The 23,619-nt window shown below is 40.2% G+C and overlaps 1 protein-coding gene across 3 annotated transcripts in view; it reads left to right on the forward strand.

Moving 5' to 3' along the window:
- Positions 1-22,739, forward strand: part of SHROOM4 (shroom family member 4) — a 246,980-nt gene extending 224,241 nt beyond the window's left edge. For 2 of the 3 annotated variants that reach the window (XM_007991732.3, XM_073013690.1), the window contains one exon: positions 1,259-22,739. In XM_007991732.3, the coding sequence (XP_007989923.3) occupies positions 1,259-1,528 (270 nt within the window). In that variant the 3' untranslated portion in view covers positions 1,529-22,739. The remainder of the gene's footprint in view (positions 1-1,258) is intronic. The other variant, XR_012092027.1, reaches the window with a different exon arrangement.
- Positions 22,740-23,619: the final 880 nt, after the last annotated feature.

A 23,619-nucleotide genomic window follows, 5' to 3' on the forward strand; every position in this document is an offset into this window, starting at 1 on the left:
TTTCTTCTCAGGGCTCCCTCTTTCAAGTTGGGCTACTATGGGAAACAGTAGAACCTAGGGTTAAAAGCGTGTGAGCACTGAGGAGGGGCACGGTGGCTCATGCCTATAATCCCAGCACTTTGGGAAGCCAAAGCAGGCAGGTTGCTTCAGTCCAGGAGTTTGAGACCAACCTGGGCAACTTAGTGAATCCCCATCTCTACTAAAAATACAGAAATTAGCCTGACATGGTGGTGCATGCCTATAATCCCAGCTACTCCGGAGGCTGAGGTGGAAGGCTTGCTTGAGCCTGGGAGGCGGAGGCTGCCGTGAGCAAAGATTGTGCCACTGCACTCCAGCCTGGGTGACAGAGCAAGACCCTGTCTCAAAAAAAAAAAAAGAAAAGAAAAGAAAAGAAAAAACATGAGTGTGAACACTGGCTTTTAAGTGCCCTGAAATTCTTGCCCTACCTTTTATTAGCTGTGTGACTGTGGACAATTACGTAATGTCACTCTGCCTCAATCTCTTCATCTATAAAATGAGGTGAACATACTACCTGCCTTATGGGATTATTGTGAGAATTAAATTAGTTTATGTTAATTACATAAAACAGGGCCTGGGACAGGGTAAACACTGAATCAATGCTAGCTCCCAGTAGTAGTAGTAGCAGCAGCAGTTTTGCCTCACTCTAGAGTTGGAGGGGGAGGTCTCATCAAGTAGTTGAGATTGGAAAGCTGTCAGTTTCACAGGTTGGGTCACTATGCATATACTCCTGAAACAAAATTGCCTCACCTTTCCCTATACAAGTGGCTTTGGATATACCTTTGAATCCACAACAAGAGGCACATATCCACATACATATACATACATGCATGGACACATATACTCACACATATCCACTCACACAGACACACACACCATACAGAAAGTGCCTCCACAGTGGCAGTTGTTCACCAGATGAAAGGGACACAGGCTGGCTTTGTCAGAGCCTTCCTCTACCCCAAGCCCAGTGGTGGTCCCTACATTGAAGACAGCCTTAAAGGGATGGAGAGAAGTGATTTCACATCCCCTATCCAGAATTGTTGTCATGTTTACCCTCCTGCTACAGGAAACAAAGGCTTTTGCATGGAGGTGGACTTCAGGCAGAAAATCTAGGACTGACTAATTAGCAGAATGTATAGCCGCTTTGTGGCAGCATGTCTGGTGGAGTACTGCTAGGCAGCACTGTTGGACAGATGTCTGGTAATTGGGAGAGCCCTTAATTGGTCCTCTGCTTCCCCAGTTGGTGCTGATAGAGAAGAAGCAGCAGCTGACGGGGCAGTTGGCAGATGCCAAGGAGCTGAAGGAGCACGTGGACCGCCGGGAGAAGTTGGTGTTTGGCATGGTCTCCCGCTACCTGCCTCAGGACCAGCTCCAAGATTACCAGCACTTTGTCAAGATGAAATCTGCTCTCATCATTGAACAGCGAGAGCTGGAGGAGAAGATCAAGCTTGGGGAAGAGCAGCTCAAATGTCTCAGGGAGAGTCTACTCCTGGGGCCCAGCAATTTCTAATTCTACCAGCACTCTGCCACAGCATCCCTGCCCAGCCACAGTGGGAAGTGCTTTCAATCTTTGTTAGCAGTTTCTCAGCAAGTAGATAGCAATTAGCAGTTTGTTCCAGCCCTCTACCCTGGATGTCTCTCACTGCCCCTTCCCTAGCAGTGGTCCTAACCAGCTAGGAGACCCTGGGGAAGCCACAAGCTTCTACCCAAGGGAGCTGCAGCAAGGTGTGATCTTACAACCACACTCTCCTTCCCACAGTTGCCAAGGGCAAGTACTTGCTGCACAGAGAACCAAGGAAGTGCCTTCATTCTGCTTTGTACTAGGACACCAAAGACACCAAGTGCTCATCACCCACCCATATCATCAACAGCCTCTAAAGGCTCAAAGGGAAGCTGCCTTGCAGCTCTACTCTGCCCCAGGGCTTGTGGCCCAGCCATTTCTCACGGAGAGCTGGCTGCCTTGAGGGCATTCACCTGGCACCAGTTTCAGGGCCTCACCCAAGCTTTGCAGGGGAAGGCACAGAGGGAGGAATTACACTGAAAAAACAAAGCAAAGGTTGAGTACCCCCAGGTGCTCCTTAGGAAGGAACCAGTTTTAAATCAGCTCTACCCTTACCTTTCCCAGCAGCAAGTTCAGGGGAAGAGGCCTAGTCTTAGCCCTGGCTAATGTGACCCTCTTCCTGTCCTAAGACTTTGGTCCTACCACCTCTTGTTTCATCTTTCCTTTACATTGCTGGGGGTTAGCCCAGGTGCCTACCCCAGGGCTTCACCATATGGGCCATTAATAGCTCTACTAAAATTGACTTCTAGATAAAGGTTTCATTATTGGGGGAGGGGGTTCTTATTGTTATATTTTAAATGGCCTTTTGATTTTATTTATTTTTGTGTTTTGATTATTTTTTTTTCTTTTTTAACTAATAAGGCGAGAAGAGGGGAGTTGGAGAGGGAAAAGTTAGCCCAGAAGGAAAGCATTTTCTGCAGATCAGCCTGAATCCACCGTGGCTAGGTAAGCAAGTGCCAAGGCATTGAATTGTTCCCACCATAGCTACCAATGTCTAGGAAGGAGTTCTCCCCTTGAACTCAGAGCCTCCCTACTGTGGCCTGGTCTTGTGCTTCCTTTAAAGTCTAAGTGACTGTGAGTTTAGCATTCCCCAGCAGGGTTCAAGTTTTTCTTACTGATTTCTTTTTGAAACCAAAGAAATCTCCTGAAATGGAGAAAGATTCAGCCATTTCTCTACCATCTCCAAGCTATGGGATGAGTAGAGGTGAACTCAGGAGGAACTCCTCTAACCATTGCTTTCTCAGCCTGTGGCCTGGCTCAAGGGAACCAAAACTCAAGGTAGCTGGGAGCTCCAGCCAGAGCCAGCTCCCCAGAGCAACTGATGACCCAGCCAGGATCTTAGGCATACGTACAACTAAAACTGCTGCTGTTGCCAAGGCCTTGACACCAGTAGCTAGTTTCTATGCTGGAAAAGCAGCCCTTAGGTGGATGATAGCAAGAAGGGGGTTATGGCCAAATGCTGCCCTGTTATCCAGCTCAGCTCCCTGTTCCTCACTAACTGGGGCCAATCCTTGGTATCACACAACCTAGCCAAGGCCTGGCATCCCTTCTAGTTACTGCTGAGTTCCTCAGGGTCCTTGAAGGTCAACTGTAGCAGCAGGGATGTCTCATTCAACCAAAGAATTTGCCAAGGAACTTTTGCTGCTGTTACAAATACTTGTCATTAGCTTCCATTTCCTCTTCATTGTGTTTGAAAACAATGGGAGAATCTTGGCCAGCAGGGTGTCCTGGGGTGGGGGGTGGGGTAAGTAAGCCTTTCTGTGGAGCCCTGGGTTTGCTCTTAGTACTGCTGCCAGAAACACTGTTAGAATGGCAACCCTGCCATTCTCCCCTCCAGTGGAAGATTCTACTTTATTCAGGAAGGCTGGTGGCTTGCAAGGGCGAGGCTTACACAAGCCAGCCAAGATTGAGAAGGCAGAGGAGTGCTTTCAATGGAGGCCATAGTTGTCATCTTTTCTTCTGAGCAGGCTCTAGGACAAAGAATGAGCAAATTGAGATGTCCTCTATTGGGAGGATGAGGCTGATATGTTTCATCATTCTCCGATTTGTTGGCTAGAACACCTTTTTGGGAATATGGGCCTAGGGAAAAGAATGGTCACTTACCTGGACACTATGGCCATAGTCTGAGTTTTTCTAGTCAGCATGTGATTGGTTGCACCTTAAGTTTATGACACCAAAAATACTATTAACTCCAGGCCGGGTGCGGTGGCTCACGCCTGTAATCCCAGCACTTTGGGAGGCTGAGGCGGGTGGATCACCAGAGGTCAGGAGTTCAAGACCCGCCTGGCCAACATGGTGAAACCCTGTCTCTACTAAAAATACAAAAATAAGCCAGGCGTGCTGGCAGGCACCTGTAATCCCAGCTACTCGGGAGGCTGAGTCAGGAGAATCGCTTGAACCCGGGAGGCAGAGGTTGCAGTGAGCCGAGATCGTGCAATTGCACTCCAGTCTGGGGGACAAGAGTGAGACTTCGTCTCAAAAAAAAAAAAAAAAAAAAAAACTATTAACTCTATTATTTTTGTTCTTAATTCCATCTCAAATTACTTTCTAGACTTGGAATCAGAACACAAGGATGCTCATTTTCACATGGAGGGAAAGTTGCCAAAGCACTTAAAAAATAACCCCACCCAAAAGTATACCTTGCAGTGAAGCTTGGTACATAAAGGTGAACTGCTAAACAGACACTGGCGTGCCACACTCCTGCCAGGGCAATCTCATTGTGTGTGATAGTGCTGCAAAGCTGCCAGTATTACTTGAGATGCAGTTCTCTCCCCTGTTCTCAGTTCCTGGGCTCAACCCTCCTCCACGGCCTGCCGGTGAGTAGCAGTTTGGAAGGCAGGCCAAGGGAGGTCCCCAAAGACAGTTATTGGTCTTGACTTCTGCTCTTTCCCTTCAAATACTTATATAGGTCCCATGGGTAATAGGCAAGCATGATGGTTGATCGATAGAGAAGTCAATGCATGAGTTACTATCACATGTCCCCCCAACCCCTCCTGCCACCTCCCGGGGCTCTGGATAATTGAATCTCCCTGAGTCCCAGAGCTGGAGACTCAGCTAGGATGTAGTCGTAAATGCCCAAGTAGAATCTGACAGAATAAGACAGAAACACTGAAAATAAAGCCCTAGAAAGGAAGAAATTGGAAGCAGAGAAAAGGAGAGGTGAAAAGATAAAAAGCCTCTTTCAAGGTTAGGTTCAGGTTCTGTTTTCCATTTAACCTCGTGTACCAAAAAGCTGCCCAGGCACACCAGAGCCACATCCTGAACCCAACCCTCCCTGACAGTGCTGCTCTGCCAGTAGCAGGCCCCAGATGGAGGAACCTGGGCCCATTTCTGGCCACTTGCACCCATTTGGAGCTTGGTGACTCCCACTGTCTTTGCCAGAGGAGTTGTCTATGCCAATAATATTTCTGCAACAGCATATTATATTATTTGAAGATTAGTAGATCTTTTGTGGGGGGTGGGACGGGGGCAGTTTCTATAGATGAAGAACCAATGTTGGTTGTACAGCTGTTGGGGGTCATCTAGCCCATGTGAAGCTATTCTTTTTCCGAATCTTATTGTTTCTGCATTTGTGTCCTCCACCACTCCCTTCTTGGCTGACATAGATATGCCTGCCAGATTGTCATCAAGGGTCATATTTCAATAAAAGGTGCTAAGGACAAAAAAATATATATATATATATATCCTGTGTTTTGACTCATGTGATGGAATTCTAAAGATTCTGCTGAAAAATACTGGAAAGGAATTTGGTCACCTATCCATAGTCCTTCACAGATAAACATATGACCAGACCATTACCCACATCCCTAAACCCTTTCCCTGGCCTCTGAGGGATGGTATTGATGCTGTACCATTCATCATCCCCAATTAAATAGCAGGATCTGCCATAGCCTTTTTAGGCGACCAGCTTTTAGACATCTATTTCAAGAGCATCCTGAGTAAAGGGCACAGAGTTCAAGCCATTGGATATTTCTGTTGTTTTATCACAGTATTGAAACATGGTATTTTTCTACTTAGAAGGACCTCAGGATCACAGCTCTGCCCTTTAGCTTATGGATATATTTCTTCCTCTCTGGTTACTCAGTGACAACATCACAACCAGTCTAACCCCATGTTTAGAATGCAGAAAAAGTCAACAATGGGTGTAATCTCAGGTATAGACCTAAGCAGTATACAGAGTCCAGTTCTGGAGTCTAGCCTGATCGAAGGTAAGCCATGTTCTTTCTAGACTTCTTCCAATCTTGAATTCTATCTAGTAGTTTCATCTTTCTTCTAGCTGATAGTCCAATCTCACACCTTCACGCTTGGCTCCCTGGAAAGCAAGGGCCTTGCTGATCTGCTCTCCAAGGCAACCTCAAAGATTAGACTCAAATGTATTCCAGGTAGCAACTCTGACATTGAAAAGCTTTCTTTTTTCCTGATCCATATTCTGTTCACATTCCAACTATCCTCCTCCTACTCAAGATACCCAGTGTGGTAGAGTAGAAAGAGTCCAGCTTTGGCATTAGAATGAACTGTGTTCAAATCCTGGTTCTGCCACTTATCCAATGAACCTGGGCTACTAGCTCAACTTCTGAGGTCATTTTCTTATCTGTAAAATGGGAACAGTATTATTTTGCTTGCAGAGTTATTGTAACTTGAAAATAATAAATAAAAGCCACTAACAATCCAATAAGTTATTAGGCAGAATCCCAGGCCCACCCCAAACCCAGTGATAGCAGTCTGAATTTTAACTAGACTTCCAGGAGATTCATGAACATATTAGAGCGTGGAAAGTACTGACTTGTTGAAAACATATTCAGTACGTGGTAACCATTATTATAGTCCTGATCTACTCGATTCATTTTCTCCTTATCCCAGGCATATTCTTGCTCTTCTCATGTTGCTCACAACTACCTGCCTGGATGAATTCAGGAAAGTTGCAGGATACAAGGTTAAAACACGAGATCAAATGAACAATCCTAAAATGTTATTAAGAAAACAGTTCTGGCCAGCCGCGGTGGCTCACGCCTGAAATTCTAGCACTTTGGGAGGCTAAGGCAGGTGGACCACGAGGTCAGGAGATCGAGACCATCCTGGCTAACACGGTGAAACCCTACCTCTACTAAAAATACAAAAACTTAGCCAGGCGTGGTGGCACGCACCTGTAGTCCCAGCTACTCAGGAGGCTGAGGCAGGAGAATTGCTTGAACCTGGGAGGCAGAGATTGCAGTGAGCTGAGACTGCACCACTGCACTCCAGCCTGGGCAACAGAGCGAGACTCTGTCTCAAAAAAAAAAAAAAAAAGAAAAAAAAAAAAGAAAGGAAGGAAGGAAGGAAGAAGGCAAGCAAGCAAGCAGTTCCATTTACAATAGCATCAAAAAGAAAAAAAACAGGAATAATTTAACAAAAGAAGTGCAAAACTTTTACACTGAAAACCATGAAACATTGTTGAAAGAGATTAGAGAAGATCAAAATAAATGGAAAGACACTCCATGTTCACGGATTGGAAGACTTAGGATTGTTAAGATGAAATGTGCCCCCAAATTGATCTACAGATTCAATCCAATGCTTATCAGAATTCCAGTGGCTTCCTTGCATAAGTTGACACGCTGATTCTAAAATTCATATGGAATTACAAGGGACCCAGAGCAGTCAAAACAATCTTTAAAACGAACAGAGTTGGAGGGCTTATACATCCCAACCTCAAAACTTACTGCAAAACTACAGTAATCAAGACAGTGTGGTACAGACACAAGGATAGATGTATAAATAAATGGAATTAAATTGAGAGTCCAGAAGTAAATCCTCATGTATATGGCTAGTTAATTTCAACAAGGGTCCCAAGAGAAATTGAGGAGAGAATAAATCGTTTTTTAACAAATGGTGCTGAGACAACTGGGTATCTACATGGGAAAAAATAAATCATTTTTTAACAAATGGTACTGAGACAACTGGGTATCTACATGGGAAAAAATGAAGTTTTCCTTGAATCACATGCAAGAATCAACTCAAAATGGATCACAGAATATAAGAGTCAAAATTACAAAATTCTTAGAAGAAAACATTGTAGTGAGTCTTCCTAATGTTAAGACAATTTGTACCAGTGATACAAGAAATAGAAATAAATTGGAGTAAATCAAGATTAAAAACTTTTGTGCTAAAGATATACCATATTAAAAGAGTGAAAAGATAAGCAACAGAATGGGAGAAAATATTAGCATATCAGATATTTCAAAATACAAAAGGACTCCTACAACTCAATGATAAAAATAACCAATTAAAAATGGATTAACAGATTGTAATAGACATTTCTTCAAAGAAAATATGTGTTTTAGTATGCTTGGGTTGCTATACCATACTACCATAGATTGACTGGCTTAAATAACAAATATTTATTTCTCACAGTCCTGGAGACTGGGAAATCTGAGATCAAGATGCCAGCAGATTCAATGCCTTATGAGGGCCCACTTTCTGGTTTGCAGATGGCTACCTTGTGGCTGTGTCCTCAGCAAAGACAGAAAGGAATCTGGTCTCTTCCCCTTCTTATAAGGGCATTATAATTTCATTATGAATGCCTACTCTTGTGACTTCATCTAAACCAATTTACCTCTCAAAGGCCCCACCTCTATATACCATCACATTGGGGATTAGGGCTTCAGCATATGAGTTTGGATAGGACACAAACATTCAGCTTATAGCAATATGCAACTGGCTAGCAAGCACAGGGAAATATTCTCAAGCATTACTATTCATTAGGGAAATGCAAATCAGACCACAATGAGATACCACTTCATACCCACTAGAATAGCTATAATCAAAAAGCCAAACAATAACAAGTGTTGGTGAGGAAATGAAGAAATTGGAAAACTCATACATTGCTGATGGGGATGTAAATTGATGCAACCTCATTGAAAAACAGTTTGGCAGTTTCTCCAAATGTTAAACGTAGAATTTCCATGTGACTTAGCAATTCCATTCCTAGTTATATACCCAAGAGGACCGAAAACAGGTGTTCAAACAAAAGCATGAACATGAATGTTTAAAGCAGCATTACTCATAATAGCCAAAAAGTGGAAATGACCCAAATGTCCATCTACTGAGGAATGGATAAACAAACTTTGATATATCCATACAGTAGGGTATTATTTAGCCATAAAAATTGGTAAAATACTGATACATGCAATGTTGATGAACCTTGAAAATATGCTAAGTGAAAGGATCCAATCACAAAAGACCACATATTGTATGATTTAATTTATATGAAATGTCCCAAACAGGCAAGTCTATAAAGGTGGAAAGCAGATTAGTGGTTGTCAAGGCTGGAGGCTCAGGGACAATAGGCATGGGGTTTCTTTTGGGGATGATGAAAATATTATAAAATTAGATTGTCATCATGGTTGTCCAACTCTGTGAATGTACTGGAAACCATTGAAGTATACATTTTAAATGGGTGCGCTAAATGCTATATGAATTATTTCTCAATAAGTGTTTGTTTTTTTTAAAAAAAGCTATTGATTATTTCCATCAGTCTCATTCCTCTTGACAAAAATCTGAGTTGATGGTGAGCATGTACTTCATTCCTGACTCCAAAGGGTACAATATTTACACCATTTGAATTTGGGAGTGACTTTACTATTACAACCTTCCCCTTGAAGACCTGGAAGACCCAGCAACATAAGGAGAAAGAGAGTAGTCTCAGCCTTGTACTAAGACTTCAGCGAAAATAAGAGAGATGGGAGGGACTACTATTGGGAAGGAGGGGCAATCTTTCTAGGCAAATATTGTGGTAGAATGAATAAGAACTTCAGCTCATTGGGCAAATAAACCAAGTTTTAAATCCTGATTCTACCAATTTACTTTGTCACCTTAATAAGTTACTTGACTCCTCTCAACCTTAATGCCTTCATCTACAGAAGGGGGCTAATAAAAGCCCCACCTCAGAGTGTTACTATGATGATTAAATGAGATAATTCACATGAAGCACTTAAAATAATATCTGCCATGTAGTAAGTATTTGATAAATGTTAGCTGCTAGATTTATTTTTATTGAGGTGAGATTGAAGTAGAACAATATAAGGAAAAGTAAAGCATCTTCATCTTTGGAGTCAGACAGCTCTGTTAATGTGACCTTGGAAGTCACTTTATTTGTTGAGCCTTAGCAAATAATGAGGATAGTAACCCTTCTCTTATGGAGGCAGTTCCAAGCCTGGACACTGAAACCCACACGATGTAAGTTTTCACACTGGCTCCACCACTTACACATTGTGTAACATTGAGCATGTTTAACTTCCCTGTACCTGGATGTCCTCTGCTGTCAAATGGTGGAAACAAAAATACATCCTTGTGTTGATGTGAGCAATTATTGAGTTAATCCATGCAAAGTACTTAGGACAGTAAGTACTCAATGAATGTTAACTTTTATTATAAAGCTAAAGTAGGAATCAAATGAAGTCTCTGGTAGAGCTGTTCATATGGTAGGTTCTCTATAGATGATGGTTCCTTTCCTTACCTACCCTGCTGTGTGCACCAGATCAAGATATTTTTGGACCTGCAGATAAAATGTTTCAGCCTTAGGAGTTCCCCACTGAAGTAAAATTTTCTGGCAAGCTCAATACTACCATCTGATGAGAACAATGTAGTCTGTTGGCTGCCTGCAAGATGACTGTCTATACTCCCAAGAAAACACCCCATTCAGAGCAGTAGAGAAAGAACTGTTTTGCATGTGGACCACTTAAGGTCCAATTTGAGGCTGGTTTAGGTAAAACATCTACTCCTCCTCAAACCTATCTTTAGACTTAAAGTCAACTTAAATGTTATTGAGTTTCCTATCCTGGGTTAAGCACTTTCACGTATCTTTGCTTACACTATTTTTCTATCTAAATGTACGTTTTAAAAGCAGAAATCCTCATTTAATCTTTAAAACAGGTCTGTGATTTTTAAGCACTATTTTATCAAAATTCAGAATCGTGGTAGCATTTTTGCTGTTTGTAAATTAAACCAAATGGATTTTAAGTGCACAATGCCATTCATTCATTTAACTAATGTGCCAATAATTTGTTTTGTGCTCCAGAGATTCAGAATTGGACAAGATAGACAAAGTCCCCACTCTCGTGGGGCTTTTATCCTAATGGAAGAGATAGATAAGTATAAATATACAATTCTATAATACTTTATATACAGAAATACACACACAATCACTTTTTACCCTGGTACAGCAATGCAGAACACCTTGATTTCCTCAGCTATGTGCAATAGGCTAAAGTCATGAATCTCTTTGCTACTGCAGTAACTAAAATATTTTTTGCATTAATTTTTGCCAGAGAATAACGTTTCTGTGAACATGAGAGTGTAGATACCTCTTCAAGATACTGATTTCATTTCCTTTGGGTATTTACCCAGAAGAAGAATCTCTGCATCATATGGTCTTTGTATTTTTAATATTTTGAGTAATATACACTCTTTTCCAAAATGGGGTACTAATTTACATTCCCACCAACAATGTACCAGGGTTTCCTTTTCTCCATACCCTCATCAACATTTGTTCTCCCTTGTCTTTTTGATAAAAGCCTATTTATGACAAAATGGATGAACCCGGAGGGTATTATGCTAAGTGAAATAAACCAGACACAGAAAGAAAAATACTGCATTATCTCATATGTGGAAGCTAAAAAGTCAAACACACAGGGGCATGGAGGTGGAAGAAATAAGGATGTTGGTCAAAGCATACAAAGTTGCAGTTACATAAGATGTATAAATCTAGAGATCTCATGTACAGCATAAGTTCTATAGTTAATAATGCTGTATTGTATACTGGAAATTTTCTAAGAGTAGATTTCAGGTGCTCTTACTGCAAAAGAGGGTAATTATGTGAGGAAATGCATATTTAACTTGCATGACTGTAGCAATCATTTCACTATATATATGGATGTCAAAACATCATTTGTACACGTTAAATACATACAATAAAAGATTTTCACCAAAGAGATTTTCTCAATAGGATTTGCGATGAGATTTTTAAAAAATTGTCTAACAAAAGATGACAAACTATCACTGAAGAGGTAGGATTTGAAAGTAGTTTAGACAGAAAGGTTGAATTCCACTGTTGATAGAGAAATCAGTTCATGTCACATGGAAATCTTGCCCATTCTGTGCAACGTTCAAACATGGCCAAAGACTAAGGGGTTCTGGCAAAAACTCCTCTCCTCCTGAGCAGTGTAAACCTTAACAGACCACATTCTGTTTGTAAACTGCTTAAGTTTCTTCAATATGACCCTTCATTCTGGAGTTGCTTACTGCCATTAACAGAGTAACATAACATGGCTTTGAATTCCCATTTTCCTCCTAGCTACTTATTTTCTATCTGAAAAGGATAATTAATGGAACTCACCTCCCTGGGTGTTGAGTTGATTCTATTTTTTGCAAAGGAAAAAATCTGGGAAAAGGCCATGGGTGAAAAATCTTTCCAGCTTGAAAATGCATTAGATTAAATGTGAATAAGTCAAAGTGCTGAAAAAACAACAATTTGTTCCCTGATTTCTCCTCATTTTTAAATTTGATAAAGATGAAAAAGCAGACCAACCTCAGCAGATACAATAAATGATAACTTATAATTGAGAGAAAACTCTTATTTGGACTAAATTTAAACAGCTACTATTTAGAAGTCTCATAAATGACTATATATTTAAGCACCTTTTACAAATATGGAACCTTTAGTTTTCGAAAAGTGGGCAGTGGTAAGAGTGAGGAGAGGCAGATAGAAAAGAGTAATGAGATTGTAGATAAATTAGATAATACTATGCATTTAGAGCATACTTTTGGTCACTTTCTCACAGGCTGGTAGATATTTTGTTCTATCAAATAAGCCTGTCATAAAACTCAGACCATTACTAAAACCTTTTATTAAAAAAAAAAAAATCCAGTTTTGACAAAAGATAACCCAAACCACGTCTGTTATTGAAACAATCTCTGAGTGAGAAAAACCATGTGTCTTTGGGAGCTTGCTGGAATGGCACTCAAAACTCTTAGACCTGGATGCAGCTCTGCCCTCCTCACTCTGTGACCTCGTGCTCTTTTATCAGTTCTGTGAAGAGGATATTTTGGTGGTTATTAAACTGAAGAACAAACACCCTGCCTAGCTGCATAACACCATGCTCCAAACTTCACCTCCAAATTGCACACTGGCCCACCTCCCTCTAATTGGCTTGGCTGCCCAGAGGATGAAGTCCTGATTCTTGCATATAAGGCCCTTCATGTTCTGTCTCCTGTGTGCTTCTCCAGCTATGACCCCTGACACCTTCTCACAGTCATCCTTAGCTCTAGCTAGTTCTGCAGACGTGTCATGCAGTCTCATCCCTCTATGCACTCACAAAGGCTAGTCCCTCTGCCTGAAAATCCACCGCCCCACTCCCTGAGTTCTATTTAGCCAATTCCAGTGGGTCCTTTGGTGTCAACTCAGATTTCACCTGCTTCAGAAACATCCTGTTGATATACTAATAACAGTGTATAGTATTCGGATATGATCATTGTTTATACTTTCTGTCTCTCCTTTTACGCTGTGGGCTTCTTGAGGGCAGAAACTAATTTATACCACTAACACTTGGCACAGTGCCCCAAGCTCATAGTAAACACTTCAGAAATACAGGGTAGTAACAATTCATGGAGGCTTTGCTGTAGGCTTCATATTTCTGGTGATATCTTACACTGGCTTATCCTCCTCAATACAATTATTAAATGTTGGACTTTCTTAAAACTTGGTCCTAGACCCCTCTTCTCTTCTTGCTGTATGCTCTTGCCCAACCCTCTCTCTTTCTTAATCATACATACCCATGGTTAGTTTATCTCCTATATAAAGCTGGCCCCCAAATTTATATCTCCAGTTCATATTTTTTCTTAGCTCCAAAACTTTATATCTGTTTGGTTGGCTCAATGACACCCCAAAACCCAAATATTCATGTATCCAAAATTAAACATTTGATTTTCCCCTCCCAAACCTGGTTCCTTCTAGTGTTCTTTATATCTTAGTGATTAATACTCCTCTCCAACCAACTAGGAAAGCTAGAAGTCTTAGAGTAATCCCAGACATCCTCCTCTTTCTCACCCCTTCCATATAGAATTGATCACCAAGTCCTATCAATTCTGTCTCCTAAATATGTCTCAAATCTATTCACTTATTTTTCCACAACTATTATCCTCTGAACTACATCATTAGCCTAACTATTCTTCTTATGCCATTTCTTGCTTTCTGTAGACTGTTGCTCATACTGTAGCCAGGGCGATCTTGCCAAAACTCAAATATGATTATATCACCCCTTCTCCTGTTTAGGTCATTTTAATGGGTTTCAAAGCCCTCTCCATTGCCTATGAGACTGTGCATCTATGCCTAATGATGTACCAACATCAGCTTCAACCTCATTATCTGGGCAAACCTGCTTTTCAGATTCATTTATAGCTTTGGCTTTAATATTTGAAGACTGAATAGCCAAATATCTTCTTCAACATTGAATTACTTCGCTTTTGCTGCAGCAGCCAATGACCCTCCATTTTCAGTGGTTTGCAACAACAAACATTTTCTTTGCATCTCACATGAAGGCTAATGGCTAGCTACAACTTTGCTGGCCTTGGCTGGATTCAGGTAGCATCATGAATCTTCTGATTCAGGGACTGAAGATGAAAGAACTGCTACTCTCTTGGGCACATGTTTCTACTTTTGGAAATCAAAAGCTCAAGAGAGAGAGCCAAACCATGAAAGGGTATTTAAATGGCTGCTCTTATGTAGGGTATATCATGCCCATTGTATTAGTTTTCTATTGCAACATTACCACAAACTCAGTAGCTTACAACAACACATATTTATTACCTAACAGTTTCTGTGGGTCAGAAATCTGGGCATGACTTAACTGTGTCCTCTACTTAACAGTTTCACAAAGCTGCGGTCAAGGTGTCAGCCAGGCTGCAATCTCGTCTGAAGGCTTGACTGTGGAAGAATCCACTTCCAAGCTCACTCATATTGTTGGCAGATACATTTTCTTGTGACTGTAGAGCTGAGGGCACTGCTTTCTGACTATCAGCTGAAGATTACCTTCAGATCCTAAAGGCCACCCTCACCTCCTAGTGGCTGCCTGCAGTTCCTAGATGCTGCTCAGAGTTCCTAGAAGCCTTGCCATGGTTTCTTATAATATGGCAACATGGCTGCTTACTTCATCAAGCTAGTAAGGAGAGTCTCTAAAGTGAGTCTGATAGTAAGACTATATCTTATAGAATGTAATATAATCACAAATTAGACATTTTATCACCTTTGCCATATTCTATCACTTAGAAGCATGTCACAGGTCCCATCACACTCAAGGGGAGAGGATTGTACCAGGGCATGAATACCAGGAGGTGAGGAACATGGAGACCATCCTAGAGTCTGCACATCACATCTACTTACATTCTATTGACTAAAGCAAGTCACTGACTAGCCAGTCCTAAGGACAACTGGACAGTAAGGTATACTCTACCTATAGGGTGGGGAAGAAATGAATAATTTTTAACAAATAATACAATCTACCAAAACCATTATTTCTGATATTCTTAAACTTGTGCATGATCAATGATCAGGTGATCACCTAGGCTACTGCATAATAATGACAGTAATATGAATAATGGAAGTCATTTGGAGTTATTAATATTTTAATATTCACTTTAAAACATAGTTAAGCATTCTAGATAAAACTGGAGAGAAAATCTCTTACGTTCTATATATTTTAGTTCTATCAATACGTTGAAAAATAAATGTATATCCTTGCAAGAATAAAATACAATAATGCTGATTGTAAGAACTGTTAAATTTATCTCCATAAAACTTAACTTCCAGATAGTTAAATATGGAAGTAGATTGGTAGTTAATATAAATTATGAGAGCACACACTCACTAAATAACCTTAGGGAGAATGTTATATCAATTTTGAGACAGTCTTTTAAAACTTTAAATAATAGAGATTCAAGTATATTATCATTTTAAACTATAGACTTGATTGAGGTGTTAGCATTCATGACAGTAACCAAAATAACCTTTACGTGCATATTAAATTTTAGTTAATCATTTCATGATTCCTTTAGGAAAAAAATCTTATGTGGGAATTTTTCACATCTTATGAGGATGACTTAAAACCAGTGTGTCTACTTTGTCAATCCAAATTTTTCAAGGAAGAAAAATCTCCAAAATGGAGGTTAAGAGAATCTTTCCAAAGGAAGTAACAATTCAGTTAAAACCTGAAAGACTTAGCTAGGCAAAAGTGAAGTGAAGAAGGAGAGGGAACAATCCAGGTAGAGGGAGTGACATATGGGAGACCAAGAATGCTGAATACAATTGAAAGGGGTTGAAATGCTGAGGAGGTGTATTCCTTTACTATGCTGCCACGACTAAATGGCTTAAAATGACTCACATTTACTCTCTCATAGTTTTTCATGTCAAGGCACAGTTTAGCTGGGTCCTCTTAAGACTGCAATCAAGGTCTTGGTCAGGGCTGGGCTCTCATTTAGAGGCTTGACTGGGGAAGGGTCCACTTTCAAGCTCACTCCAGTTCTCAGCAGTTCCTTTCCTTGTGGCTTTAAGACTTATGGCAGGCTGCAGCTGGCCGCAGTGGCTCACACCTGTAATCCCAGCACTTTGGGAGGCCGAGGCGGGTGTATCACGAGGTCAAGAGATTGAGACCATCCTGGCTAACACAGTGAAACCCCATCTCTACTAAAAATACAAAAAAATTAGCCAGGCGTGGTGGCAGGCACCTGTAGTCCCAGCTACTTGGGAGGCTGAGGCAGGAGAATGGCGTGAACCCGGGAGGTGGAGCTTGCAGTGATCCGAGATCGCACCACTGCACTCCAGCCTGGGTGACAAAGTGAGACTCCATCTCAAAAAAACAAACAAACAAACAAAAAAAGACTTACGGCAGGCTGCTTTTTCCAAACCAGCAATGGAGAGAGAAAGACTCTAAAATTAGCTAGCAAGATGGAGTCATATATTATAATCACAGGAGAGACATCCCATCACCTTTGCCATATTCTATTATTTAGAATCAAGCCACACTGCCCACTTACACTCAAGGGGAGGGGATTATACAGGGGTGTGAATACCAGGAGGTGGGGATCAGAAAGACCACCTGAAAAATTGTCCCCCACAGAGAGGCAAAGTGGTATAAGATAGGTGGTACAGGTTCACTTAATCTGCAGTTTAGCCAAATGATGCTTGGCTAGGTGTGGGGGTTCAGTCAGGATGGTGGGAGAAATTGTAAAATTATAGGAAATAAACACAAACCCTCTTGGAAGGCCTGGGAGTTTGCATGGTTTCAGTAAAGTGTTTGGCTGAAGGCAGCTGAATTCTCTTAAAAACTTAGGGCATAGATACATAGGAATGTAGAGGAGTTTATCTAAATAACTTGTTTACTCATGTGGTCCTAAAACTAACCTTTGATCATTCAAGGGCAGGATGGCTCTCTCAGGGAGAAGGCTACCAGGTTAATTACCCTCTAATGGTGTTCACTCAAAGCCTTTGTCATTTAATGTGTGCTAAATAAATGCCAGTAGCACCAGCAAGTCAGGGCCACAGCTGCAACTCTTTACACCACCCTCCTTGGTGTCTATAAGTGGCCCAGACCCTCAGCCAGACTGATAGGCAAAATATCTGTGTCAGTATACGTTATTCATCCATCGTTAAGTCAAAGTCTGCAGGACACACCCCCACAACTAGGTATCAAAATCAATATTCAGCAAAAACTAAGGCCAAACCCAAAGATCCTCATTATATATTGAAATTCTAGTATACAGGCATAAGTTTGAAAATATGTCAAAATATTAATCATAATAAATTTATTATTAAAATGTTAGTAGCCAATTTTTAAAAGTTTATTATTACAATTTGGGAACAAAATTCTCAAGTACTATCATGCTGCCTACCACACTGTTGATCTTTCCTTCAAAGCATTTTTACATCCACAACTCTATATTTACTTGTATGAATAGCTGATTAATATTTGAATCCTGTGCTAGGTTGTAATCTCCAAGAGAGCAGGAGCCTGTGTCCAGTTTTGCTCACAGTAGTACTTTTGGTGGAACAGGGTTTTTGGCTCCCATATTCCCTTTGATCCTACCCATCCTCACCCAGGAGACTTTAGCATCATTAAATTGCATCAAAGTTATTCTATCTATGATATTTAGGAAATGACAAGAGAAGGGTTTGGAACAAGAGGCTTAACTTTAAATTTTTTTAATAATTGTGAAAGTTTGGAAACAACCTAAATGTTCAACAGTAAGAGAATTGGGTGTTTTTGTGTTTGTTTGTTTGAGGTGGAGTCTTACTCTGTGGCCCAGACTGGAGTGCACTGCAGCTTCAAACTCCTGGGCTCAAGCGATCCTCCTGCCTTGGCCTCCCAATGTGTCAGGATTACAGGCATGAGGCACTGTGCCTGGCACTGGAATTGTTACATATACCATAGTATATTCAGTCTATACAGGGAGAATGGATGCTACTTCTTTCTTTATTTAGTGGTTACCTTGTCCAGGTTAAAGAAAACAAGTGAGGCTGTTGCCCAAGCAGTACTACATGCATATCCTAATAATAAGGTAGCAAAAAATTAATTCAAACATGTTTGTGTTCAAACTGTAATTCTACCAATCTTGGATGACCAAATGGAGGTCTACCTATCCTAAAAAACATTTGTCTAAAGCAGTGGTTCTCAAAGTGTGGTCCTTGAAGCAACAATGGCAGCATCATCTGGGAACATATTAGAAATACAAGTTGAGTCCCACCCCAGACCTACTAAATCAGCAAATATGGGATCCAGGCCCAGCACTCTGTTTTAACAAGCCCTGTAGCTGATTCTGATGTACACTCAAGTTGGTGACCCAAGACCCTTGGTTATTTTTGCCTCTGACCACAAGGTGGCAACCTTTGTCTAAAGTCCTATGAGTTGTCCAATGGTTACGGTAGGTGTAATCTTGTCTAGCCACTGAACTGTCCAAAGGCAGTAAGTAGTGATGGGATATGGGGATGTGAGGGAGAAGTGAGAGATGGGAGAGGAAGAAAAGAGATGAAAGGAAGAATGAGGACTGGAGGAGGCTTTATCTCTGCTTTGAATACAGCAAGTAAACTACAGTGAGGAGGTGGGACAGTGTTAGGGGCGCTGGTTGTTTATCTTCTAATAATGCAGCTCATTCTGGGTATAAAACAATGTGAAGTAATATTGGGGAGTTTGTGAGCAGCCAATTTCACCTATGCTTTTTATCCTTGTAATCCCTAGACACCACCCAAAGGCAAGCACCTCCTCACACTATCACCTATCCTCTTCCTACTCTCATAATATAATCATGAATTCCTTCCCCAGCTATCTTCCATCACAGAATCCCCTCTTTTTAACCCTTTCCACAATTCTCCCTGGTGCCCTGTTGCACAGTAAAATAAGCTCAGCCTATGAAAATATACAGAAATGTTGTCCCTCATATTTGAACATTTCCTGCACATCTGTAATTGAGACCTGGCACTCCACTGAAGATTCTATTTCCCGTACAGCCCTCTCCGATTAAAATTGTTAATTTTCTCGTTCCCCATAAATTACAGGGTTTTACCAAAAGGATAGATGGGAGGAAAATCCAAAGACAGAAGTCTTAAAGGAGGATAAACTTTTCTCAACTCTGGTAATGGTATCCATGCAGACATGTCACCCAACACCTTAACTTCTCAGTTCTGTTGAATGCCTCAATTCTATTTCGCTTCAACCACTGTCACTCAGGACACACGGTGGATGTTTTCAACATTTAGAGAAAATCCACATTGTAAATCATTTTTGAATCATTTGTCTTTTTCTTCTTTCCTATTTTCTACAAAATAGAATGAATTTTCTTTTTCTGGTTTACAAGTTATACCTGCCATTTTAGTTCTTTTTGTAGTTGCCCTTAACTAACAAACACCCATGTTAACTATATTAGTTTCTTAAATTTATCAGTATCTATATTTTTCTCTTAACATTACAAGTACTTGAAAATGTTCTCATGTCCTTTGAGTCCCACCACACTTTCCCCATCACTTTGATAATGTTTAAAAATATTTGTTCTGAGTTACTATGGATATACACTTTTTCTTCTTTCTGCTCAGTATTTTGTTATCAAGTCAGCAATAAACTAGACTACCATTGTATACTTGCCCTTACTCCCCATGTCTCTTGCAGCATCTCCTGTATTTTTTTCCTTTCTAATTTGAACACTTCCTCCAAAATTGTCTTCGATGAGGGTTTTTGTGTGACAAACCTTCTGAGACAGTGTATGCCACAGAATATGTTTATTACTATGCTACATTTAAATTTAAAAATGGGCTGGGCACAGTGGCTTATGCCTGTAATTCCAGCACTTTGGGAGGCTGAGGCAGGTAGTGGATCACTTGAGGTCAGGGGTTCAACACCAGCTTGGCCAACATGGTGAAACCCTGTCTCTACTAAAAATACAAAAATTAGCCTGGCACGGTGGCTCACTCCTGTAACCCCAGTACTTTGGGAGGCTGAGGCGGGTGGATCATGAGGTCAGGAGATGGAGACCATCTTGGCTAACACGGTGAAACCCTGTCTCTACTAAAGATACAAGAAAATAGCTGGGCCTGGTGGCACACGCCTGTAGTCCCAGCTACTCGAGAGTCTGAGGCAGGAGAATTGCTTGAACCTGGGAGGTGGAGGTGGCAATGAGTTGAGATCATGCCACTGTACTCTACCCTGTGCAAAAGGGTGAGACTCCGTCTCAAAAAATTTATGAAAATAAATAATATATTAATTTAAAAATGACTGAATATAAAAGTATAGGTTCAAAGTCATTTTAAACATTATAGGTCCAGTCCTTTAAAAATATTAGTTGTCTTCTTGTATTCAATGTTGCTAAAAGTCTGTTGTCAATTTAATTCCTTTCTTTGTAGAGGACTTGATTTTTCTCTCTGAAGACTTTGAGAAGTTTGTGTTTAAATTCTGTGATTGTGTGTGTGCGTGTATGTGTGCATGCACTTTACTTTCTCTGTATTAGTCTATGTCAGCCTCATTGTGTTTGAAGAGTGAGGAAAGAAGAGCCCCAGGTAGCGCAGAACATGTTAATAGTTCCCATTTGCTGCCACTCTATAAGTAACTGCTATGATCAAGGCTTCATCTTAAAACCTGTTTGAAAGAAGCAGTGCTGGGAGGTATCAGTGTCCCAGGTTGTAATCCTTCAACTTTGGGGATTTTAAAAGGGTGGAGGAGTGAATGAACAATGGAGCAGGAGAGTCCCTATCTGTTTTCAACAGCCTCCCACTCAACCAAGCAGGGCTCTTTTGCTGCCCTGATATACTCTGATATACACTCCATACGCTGGTAACTGTGGTTGGAGATAATTCTGCTGATTTCTGTAGTGAAGGGTACATAATGTAGGTAGGCAATTGGAGGAGAGACAATAACAAAGTTTTTTAAGCTTTCCTTAAATTTATTCTCTCACTGCTGCCTCCAGCTACCCTTTATTTCAGGCTACAAAAGAAAACCACCCAGCTATGCAGATTGAAGCCACTACAAAGAGATGGCTTATTTTCTCAGCTGGACCCTCAACATCACTCAGCCATCATTTTACTTGTCAGTTCCCTCTCCCATTCTTTCAGTGCCTATTAAAATCTCCAGTTGTATTCCTCAAACCTCTCCAATTCCTCTTACATTCAGCAGTTGGCTGTTTCTTTTGCACAACTTCAGAGGCACCCTCTCATATGTGAATAACAGTTCTAAAATAAAACATACAATAGTGAGAATTACAAATCTAGTGTTCTGCTAGACTGCAGCCCTGCAAGAGCTTTAAGTCTTACTTCAAAGGAAAATGAAGACGACAAAATGACAGAAAAGAAAATTATAGGCTAATCTGTATATCCAGTGAAAATATTTCTCAGGAAAGAAGTGGAAATCAAGACATTCTCAGACAAAGGAAAACTAAGAGAATTTGTCACCAATATACCTTTGCTATGGCTAAAGTAAGTTCTTGAAGCATAAAAAACTGATAAAAGAACAAATTTGGGGACATCAGGAAAGAAGAAAGAACAGTGGAAGAGTTAAAATATGGGTAAATGCAATAGACTTTCCTTCTCCACTTAAGTTTTCTAAATTACATTTGATAGTTTAAATAATAATTATAATATTGTCTGATGTGGTTCTTAATGTTTACAGAGGAAATATTTGAGAAAAGTATATTATAAATGGGGGAAGAATAGAAATTTAAGGGGATATGCGATTTGTATACCTCACTCAAACCGCTAAAATGTCTGTAGACGTTGATAAGTTATGTATGTATAATGTAATGCCTACAACAACCACCAAAAAATTTATATGAAAAGATACACTCAAGAACACTACAGATGAATCAAAACCAATTTTTAAAAAATATCGAAGTGATCCAAAGGAAAAATAAAACAGAAATGAAAAGCAGAGAGAACAAACAGAACACACACACACATACACACACACAACAAAATGGAAGACCTAAATCCTGACACATATAGTTCCATTAAAATGTAAATGATCTAGGGACTTTGATCCAGACAAGAGGACATAAACTGATCTCTTTCTGCTTCTCTTTGCTAAGTATAACTATAACATAACACAAGAAACAACCATAAGAGGACTCTGAATGGTGGAAAGAGGAAGATGGACTGGCTGGGGACCCCAGTACTGGAAGAACAACATAGCAATTGTGTGCCTTACCACCCCTCACCCAGCAACAGAAGGCAATTAGGCCTGGCATCTTCTGACCCTGACATATCAGATGAAGACTACTCAGGCAGGCTCATGCCTTCTCCAGATCGGATGGGAGTCCTGCTAATTACTCCAGTTAGGCCCAGTGGCCCTGGTGATCAAGTAGGAGCTCCAGTAATGATAAGTGACCAGAGAAAGTGCATTTCATTCTTATGGGTCAGAGAGTTTCTTTTTTTTTTTTTTTTTTCCCAAGGTTAAAATGAAGTTTATTTTTTTGATTTTTTGATTTTTTTTTGTTTTTTGTTTTTTTAAATAAAACTGTTTGTGAAACAGCTATTTTATCCCCATGGCAGAGTGACCCCTGAAAGATGCACTAACCCCTTCTTAAGGCCATAACAAGATTTTTTTGTACTTTTTTCTTTTTTAAAAACTCAGATATTTAAAAATTATACAATTTACAAAACCTAGAGACACCCAGTGGCCCCAGTGGCACAAACAGGGTGACCCCACCACAGCAAGTGGTCCTGTCTGGAAAGCGTTTTTTGTACTCTGTGGATTGGAAACTCTATTCGCCCACCTAAAGACACTGGAAGGCCTAGTGGCACTGAAAGGGGGTGATTCCTCCACAAAAAGTGACCAAATACAGGAATACAAGGCAGTGTTTTCCTTCTTATATAAAATGTCCAGGAAAAGACAATGAAAGCAGATTTCCTGGGATTGAGGATTCATGGAACTGGGGGTAGGGGAAAATGTTCTAAAACTGGATTTGATGGTTTCATAACTCTATAAATTTACTAGAAATTATTTAAATAGGTAAATTTTATGGAATGTAAATTATACCTCAATCAAACTGTTTCTTAAAATGACTCACAGCTAACTAGGAGTAGAAGGAACCTCCTTAATCTAATAAAGTATATCTACAACTAACATCATACTTAATATGCAAGATAGAATACTTTTTCTTTAAGACTATGGAAAAGACAAGCATCTCTATTCTCACCACTCCTATTTAATATCATATTGGAAATCTTACCTGGTGCAATAACACAAGAAAAAGAAATAAAAGGCATACAGAATATAAAAGAAGGAATAAAACTATTTATACACAACAAAATTGTCTCGTGGAAAATTCCATGGAATCTACAAAAGAACTATTAAAGCTAATAAATGAGTTTATCAAGGTCTCTGAATAAAAGGTCAATATACAAAAATTAATTACATTTCTATATACTAGCAATGAACAATTAGAAATCAAAATTTTTTTTAAAGTACAATTTTCAATTGTACCAGAAAAAATGAAATACTTAGGTAGAAAACTAACAAAATTGTTCAAGATATGTATAC

The sequence above is a fragment of the Chlorocebus sabaeus genome, chromosome X, assembly GCF_047675955.1.
Source record: "Chlorocebus sabaeus isolate Y175 chromosome X, mChlSab1.0.hap1, whole genome shotgun sequence".
Lineage (NCBI taxonomy): Eukaryota > Metazoa > Chordata > Mammalia > Primates > Cercopithecidae > Chlorocebus > Chlorocebus sabaeus.